Raw genomic sequence first — 7,637 nt, forward strand, 5'->3', positions numbered from 1 at the left:
AAAAAAAAAAAAAAAGAGAGAGAGAGAGACAGTGAGGCAGATGCTAGAATCCAAGGACTGAGGGCGAGTCCCCAGGGGTCTCCAGCCAAGAAGGGTCAGCCTCAGGTGGCAGAATATATAAAGACATGAGGTTCAAAGGAGCCCAGTGTTCTTAAGGAGTTTGGAGGGACAACCTTGAAGCAGTGACAGTAGAGGAACATCCTGCCCACCTTCAGTCTCCGTGGACTATGGAACATGAGGGAGAAAACCGTTCCCAGTTGAGAGTGTGTCTGAGGGCCTTGTCCTTAGGGGACAGCCAGTTTGTGATTAGCATAAAAAAGTTGAAGGGAATGTTCAGAGAAGGGGACTGAACATTTCCCTTTTTTATGGATGTATATATTTTGTTTACATATGTATGTATTAAAATTGATCTGCAGGTTTATATTTTATGTTTCCAAATCCCAAAGACAAATAAAGATCACGTTTATAAAGATACTGATAATAAGCAGTTTTGCTGACAACTATCTGAATTTCAGCTAGAAAATATTTGGAAGGTTGGAGAGGGTTGACTGGATTAGAATAAGAGCTGGACAGAGTCATATAGGGATTGTGTAAGTGTTTGACACCAGTAAATAGTGGCTGTTAATAGTGTTCTGGTGAGGCTCAAAGCTGACAAAGCCAGAGATCAGTTGGGTATGAACTATGATGAAATATTGGTTTTCATTCATTCATTCAACGCTTTCTTCATTCATTGTGAGACTTAGTCATCAAAGCTTCCAGGTAAGAGTAATGGGGATAGGAAAGAACCTGATCCTGGGCGAGGTTTTTCCCTAGGAAAGGCCTGGAGGGCAGTATCTTCTTGTAATTTCCACATTAACAATGAGATTAGCCTCTTTTCCTTAGGCTCTGTGTCTTCTCAGATTTTAGCACTAGGATTTCATCAGCTGCCCCCAGGCCTTGAAAGTGGCTCATCAGGCCAGAGAATGACTAAACCACCCTTGGCTGTTCTCTTTCCAATGTTGGGCCCACCCCCAGGCCTGGGCCAGATTTGGGTGACTCACATTGCCTGCCCTCAGGGTGCCTAGGAACTGTGTTGTGGGACTAGGAATGGGTTGACCTCTGTGGGAAGAGGTTATTTCATCAGCAATGGAGAGGGGGATTGGGTTTGGTAAACTTCCATCCCTAAGACTTATGAGAAGTCTAAAGGTATAGTTCTTCTGAGATAAGGATGTTTTCTCTAGGTCTTATTAAGAGAGGAGGGTGAGCAGTGGCCCTTCCAGAGCAGGTTCATCATTACTTGTTGCACAACTGAGTACAAGACCTTCCACAGTCACAGAGCATCAGAGGGTAGAGATTGGAAGAGGGTACCAAGCCCTGGGAAGGTGCAGTAAAGGTTTGAGAAGAGCCCTGCCCTAGCAGCCACCTGGGCTGCCCAACCAGTCACATTTCCATCTGTTTCCTTTTAGTCCTGGACGCACAATATTCAGCGAGAGAAAGAGTTTCTGCGGAAGCTTGTGAAAGCACGTGTGATCACTGACCTAACCAGTGGCATCTGAGGTGGGCCCCGCACAAGGCCACAGAGGCCCCGGCCCCACCAGGAACAAGCAACAGTCACCGCCATCCGCCCACTTCATTGGCCTCGGTCTGGCTCTGCCTGAGAGGCGCAGGAGCCTTCAGACCCAGAAAAGGACAATGCCAGGTGGCCCCAGGGGTGGCAAGGCCTTGGCAGGACAGCCAGAGTACCTGCTGGAGGCCTGCCTCAGAGACCAGCACTCAACCTCACTCTCAGTCTGGATCCTTAAACCCAGAGGGCCAGGAAGCAGCTGGCTGTGCCTAGCGCGTCCAGCGTGTAGGAGGTGGGACACGAGGCAGCAGGGCTGCTGCCAGAATCATTTCTCCAATCAGTGTTTGGTGTATTATCATTTTGTGAATTTGGGGGGGCAGGGAGGGGAGGGATAATTTATTTTTAAATAAGGTTGAAGATGTCTAATTTGGTCCACTTGCCATGCAGAAAGAGGCCCACTAGAGAGCCCATCAGACAATGGTAATGATCAGTGGACTCCCCATAGTGTGGGAGTGCCATGACTGGCCTGTACCCTCCTTCAGGGCTACAGGGAATTGGGCAGGAGTTCATGCCAACCTCCTCCAGCTCCATTGACACTGTTTGGCCTTTCTTGGGGAGGAGATGGAGTGTTCCCACTCACCAGCCTCTAGCTTCTCCACAGGAATCATCCCTTCTGAGCCAACAACAAGATAGCCCATGGGCTAGAGCAGAGAGGATGTCAGAGCTCAGTAGGAGTGGCCTGGCCCAGCCCAATGGGAAGGGCCTCCCTCCCTAGCTGCAGCTGATCCCTAGGACAGTGCCTCAGGTCTGGACTGATCAACTTGTCAGCTGCTCTGGGTTTCAGCAATGAGACTGCCAGGTCCTTGGGTTCTGCCTTTAGCCTGGACTAGAGGGAAGCGAGGCTCAAGGACCTTGCCTAGGCTGTGGCAGCCATTGTAGGCAGCATCATGGAAGCAATAAAGCTCTTCCCTGAACCTGGTTGCCTCTCTGCTTTCTCCGGCTTTCCTAAAAGAGACAGGAACCATTGCCTCGGCAGCTGACCCATCTCTCCAGCCCACAGATTGCTGGGTCCCTTTCACTTTTCATATCAACTGTAGAGCCTGGGTATCTACCTAGGGACTTCTGGAGCCTCTCTTGTCCATGCAATCCTCTGTCCTCTTTGCCATAAGAAACACAGACCAGGAGTACCAGAGCATGACCCGGAGTCCACTCAGGTGCCTCGTAGAAGAGCCAGAAGACAGAGGATTGGAGCTTGCAGCTCTAGGACAATGCCTGTGGGTCACCACAGCTCCACACAACACAGAAGAGAAACACTGTCAAGCCCAGAGAGGCCCACAGACTCCCCCACCAGCACCTCTGGCTCAGCTTCAGGAAAGACATGCCCCATGTCCTCTCCCTGCACCCCCCCGTCCCCAACAGAACAGGAAGGCATCTTTTGGTGAACTTTAGAAAAGGCACTCCCTCCACGCGCACACCTCGCTCATTTAGACCTGTAGCATCTGATCCCTCCCCAGCATCCCCAGGCAGGCCTGAGAATGGGGCAAACACATGCCTGACCATTAGGCCATGGAGAGCCCTTCCTATCAGACATGACCACTGTGGCAGTAAGTGGGGTTGGCTGGCCCTTTCACCTCTCGCCCTGCCTCAATCCAAGAGGTCATGCAGCCCTAGGCCCTCCCACAGGTGAACCCCAAGGACACAAGAGTCCTGGCCATCTGAAGGCCCTGCCTCCTCTTAACTGCTACAAACTGTCCTCAGGCAGAACCTCCTCAGTTGAGGGGGAAAGCAAGGCCCTGCCTCCACCAAGCCCTGGCTGAGGGACAGGCAAACCCAGAAACTCTGTCCTGCTCCAACACACATCACATTCTATGTGAACAGCACCCCCTGGAGTTGTACACCTGTAATCAGCAGCTCTGGCTAAAAAAGTCCCAGAGAAGCCACCTCAATTGGGCAGCCAGTTGTGGGAGGCAGCAGATAATGGAGCTGCTCAATGACCCTGACCTCCTGTCCCACAGGGGTCCTGTCAAGCTTGGGGTCAGCCAACACCACCACCATTTCTCTCTATTCAGTCCTCTGCAGTCTGGCTTCTAGCCTCCCATTCTCCACACCCTACTCCTGCACACACCCCTGCTGGGCACTATTCTCCAGAAGCTGTGGTTCTTGGCCTGGCTGTACACCAGAATCACCTGTACAGATTTGGGAAACTACACATGTTCACCCTGAGATTCTGATTCAGGTCTGGGGTGGGGCCCGGATGTGGGTAGTTTTAAAAGGTCCACAGGTGGTTCTGATGCATAGGCAGGGTACAGCTGGTCCGCACACGTTCCCTGAGCACTCATCCCCACCCACGGCTTCCAATTGTCAGACCACAATTCCCAAACTGCCATCTCCAGCCCACCTCTCTCCACTTGCCCCAGGCCTACAAATCCGGCCACTGCTTGAACATTTCCACTAGGATAATCCACCGGCCCAAGGCCCAACTCTCAGCATGGCCAACTCTGCAACCCTTGGAGTGCATCCCTTTCCACCTGGTCACCCTAGTCAAAGACTTGAAGAGTCCTTCCTGCTTCCTCACCCCATCCAATCATGCACCAACTGAGTTTTTCAGAAGGGTGAGGTCCTGAAAGGGCCCTTGCAGCCGGACACTCGCCACATCCTGCTTCAGACCTCACATTCTCTGGTGGCAGCCTCCCGTCTCTTCACCTCTCATTGGTCCTGCCTGCCCCCAAACCATCCTCCCACTACAGCAGTCACCCCACTAAAATGCATGATCACAACATTCTTCTACTTCAAACCATTCAGTGGTCACCAGTGTCCTTGGGAGAAAGTCTAGATACACAGGATTTGGACTTTCCGTGCCCCACCCCCACCTGCCAAATTGCCACTATTCAGCTTCTGAAATGCTACCCTGCAGCTCCTACTTCAAGCCTCAGCTCAAATGTCCCTCCTCTGTGACCCCCTTCTCAGTCCTCAGCACCCACTTTCTCCCAGCACTGCTCCCGCGGAGCCGCGATGGGCGGCAGCCTTTGCACGCCTCCCTCCATTCTCAAGCCCCAGGCAGCCCCGGAGGTGGGCGGTGGGGCGACTACAGAGGATCAGACCTTGGATGGGCCCAGCCTGGGGCCTCGCCAACGATAGAGAGGCGGATGAACCGTCTGTGGAGAGAATAAACTAGCGGTGACCAGAGAGCCGAGCGTAGTAGTTCAGGGGCCGCCAGGTCGTACCTCCAGGCAGCGCGCACCAGCGGGCGGCGACCCAAAGCAAGGACCGGACTGTCCTCCTCCCTCCCCGCCCTAGCGCTCCCTTCCCGTCCTCGGCCCAGCCCAATTCCCTACTTCGCGCGTCTAAAAACTGTTCTCGCAGTTTCCGCGCCTCTTCGCCGCTCGCGTTCTCCACTCTGTGTCCCGAGTCCCCTGCCAACGTCCCCCACCCACCAACCTCAGTGCTCCTAGCGGAGGGGACCGGATCAGCGGGCGGAGCAGCCAGGTGAGCCCTGAAAGGTGGGGCGGGGCGGGGGCGCTCCGGGCCCCACCCCGGGATCCGGTGACGCCGGGGCTGGAATTTGACACCGGACGGCGGTGGGCAGGAGGCTGCTGAGGGATGGAGTTGGGCCCGGCCCCCAGACACGGCCCACGGGCTCCGCCAGCAACAGGTCCTTCGGGCCCCAGCCCTTGCTGCGACCCAGACCCCAAGCCCTGCACCCGCGGTAAGGTGGCCCGCTTGCCCATCCCTTCGTCCCAGCCTGGCTGGGTGCGTCTGGGGCTCGAGGGAGTGGGTAGGATGGTTCCCCTCCACTCCCCTCCTTGCATCCTCCCTCTCCTGGGCCCGTCGCAGCGCTCTCCGCCCCTCCCAACCCCTTCAGTCCCCTCTTGTCGCTTGTCAGACTGCGCTATCCCGGTCCGCCCTCTGTAACGTGAGGATCCCGCTGCCGCTACAGGGCGCAGACTGGCTGCCAAGGCCGCGCTTTTGGCTAAAAGAGGCGCTGCCAGGTGCACAGCCCTGGGCATGAGCCATTTGAGCTGCAGGGAAAAGCCCGGCACAGGTTCTGAGAAAGTTGCCTAGAAGAACACACCGCAGGGTCCCCTGGTGAGTAGCGGGCTGGTGGGCGGGGAAGGCAAGGGCTGGAGGACCAAGGGGCCCCAGAGGGCCAGGAGGGAGGGGAAGCTTGAGCTGCTCTGAAGGGACCTGCTCCGGAGCTCCCCCTGGTGCAGAGGGCTGTTAAGGCGTTCTTGCACAGACCTCTCACCTGATCTCTCCGTCACTGAGAACTGGTCACTGACTGGCCTGGCTTGCAGGACCCTGTATCCAGTTAGCTGAGATGTGCACATCTGGCCCTGGAGGACCACACCAGGGAGGTCTGGCCCACACAGGCATTCTGTGTGTTGGGTGGAGGGTTGGGGAGTGACAGCTGGGACCCAAGAGCAAGCCAGCTAGTGAGAGCTTTTGAGGACTTCCAGGGCTCCAGAGGGGTGTTTGGGAGTGCCCGCCAGTGGAGGCTCAGGAAGGCTGGTGAGGCTTCGGAAAAGCTGGCTTATGGGGGAAACTTCTAGAGCAGGGCTAGGCTGCCAGATACACAGGAGGCTGGAAAGGAATCAGTTCTGATTGGCTCAGTCCTAGGTGACCAGGCTGAGCTACCTCACTGGCCCTACTGGGAGTGGCTCAGGCCTAGCGAATCCGAGGGTATGGAAAAGCCCAACCCCTCTTTGAGTCTGCGGTCTTGGCACATGCTGCCCCCTGGTGGCCCTAGGAAGCCATGGCCCAAGACCCATATTCTCTGAGGGCCCATCAATGCCGCCATGCGGTGGGAGGATATCTGTGGTGGGAAGAGTGAATTTGGGGCTCTGGGTCCAAAACAGAGGTCACAGAAAAGCAGGGTTCTGAGGTCTGGGCCTCACTGTCAACTAGTATTCATGGTGACCAGCAAGCACCATGATTTTTCTCTAGGCCTCAGCTTCCTCCTCTATGGCATGGGGTGCAGGCGCTCTATAGAGACCAAGAGTGCCCAGCTGCTGCCTTCTCCAGTCAGCTCTGGCACCCCCAGCCCTGCAGCATAGAGCAGAAGGGTGCTGGGAAAAGGAACCTCCTAGCTGTGCACTTCCAGCCTTGGGACCTCGGACAATTGCTGAGCGTCTCTGAGCCATGTTTGCTCCATTGGGAAATGGGAGTTATACTATCGCAGCATATGAGGCTTGAAAGAAGGAACAGCTGCAAAGCACTTCACACACTGTAAAGTTCTCAGTGCAGCAACTTATCCTCCTCCTGGGTGGAGTCCAGCTATCCAAGCCCCTTACCCTCATCTGGAGAAACTGAGACGGACAGATGTCCTGCTAAAGAGATACTTCATCTCTCAATGGTCCCAGCTGCCTCAAGAGGAGGGTGGGGGAACAGGTCGACAAAGGCTGACAAGAGCCCCTGATATTGATAGATATGGAGCCCGGACTTGGAGGCCCTTCTGTGCTACCCCACTGCCCCAAGCCTAGGCAGCAGGTGAGTGGTTCACCCAGGGACTCCCACCTGGTGTTGGGGAGAGATGGGCTTGATTGGGGAGGAAGTGTGAGACTTGGCCTGGGCAGGGGTCGGATGTGGACGGGGAACGGTCAGGGAGGGGCTGACAGTGCAGGAGAAGGAGCCCGACTTCTCTGGATGGTCAGCTGCCTCAGGTGACCCCTCTTCTGGGCTTCCGAGGTTGGCAGACACTTATCCTTGAACCTAAATCTCCAACTAGAAGTCCATTCTCTTTCTGATCTCTGCTGCTCCAGTCTTTCCCTGAGTTCCCCCACCCCGAATCTCTTCTCTGAGGCTCCGCTTTGTCCCTCTGCGCAGTCCCCCATGTGGCCGACCCTGGCCGCCCTGGCCCTGTTGAGCAGCGTTGCAGAGACCTCCCTAGACCCGGCGCTCCGCAGCCCCGCCACCCGCGAAGGGCCTGCGCCCGTCCTGGCTTCCCCCGCCGGCCACTTGCCGGGTAGGTGAGAGGACGAGGGCGCGGGGGCAGGGCTGGCTCGGGACACCGCGCTTGACTCCGTCTCATTCCAGGGGCACGCACAGCCCGTTTGTGCGGCGGAAGAACCCGGCGGCCGCCGCCCCCACCGCCCCG

General features: G+C 56.1%; 2 protein-coding genes across 2 annotated transcripts in view; both read left to right on the forward strand.

Moving 5' to 3' along the window:
* The window catches only part of ST3GAL3 (ST3 beta-galactoside alpha-2,3-sialyltransferase 3), a 346,519-nt gene extending 344,984 nt beyond the window's left edge, over positions 1 to 1,535 (forward strand). The window contains exon 11 of the mRNA XM_007953053.1: positions 1,446 to 1,535. Within this exon, the coding sequence (XP_007951244.1) occupies positions 1,446 to 1,535 (90 nt within the window). The remainder of the gene's footprint in view (positions 1 to 1,445) is intronic.
* Positions 1,536 to 6,970: 5,435 nt separating this feature from the next.
* ARTN (artemin) overlaps positions 6,971 to 7,637 on the forward strand; it is a 1,105-nt gene continuing 438 nt past the window's right edge. The window contains exons 1-3 of the mRNA XM_042782565.1: positions 6,971 to 7,030; positions 7,367 to 7,505; positions 7,577 to 7,637. The exon at positions 7,577 to 7,637 is cut by the window's right edge and continues 71 nt beyond it. Of these exons, the coding sequence (XP_042638499.1) occupies positions 6,971 to 7,030; positions 7,367 to 7,505; positions 7,577 to 7,637 (260 nt within the window). The remainder of the gene's footprint in view (positions 7,031 to 7,366; positions 7,506 to 7,576) is intronic.

This window comes from Orycteropus afer, unplaced genomic scaffold, assembly GCF_000298275.1.
Source record: "Orycteropus afer afer isolate SDZICR_OR568_19922 unplaced genomic scaffold, OryAfe1.0 scaffold00370, whole genome shotgun sequence".
Lineage (NCBI taxonomy): Eukaryota > Metazoa > Chordata > Mammalia > Tubulidentata > Orycteropodidae > Orycteropus > Orycteropus afer.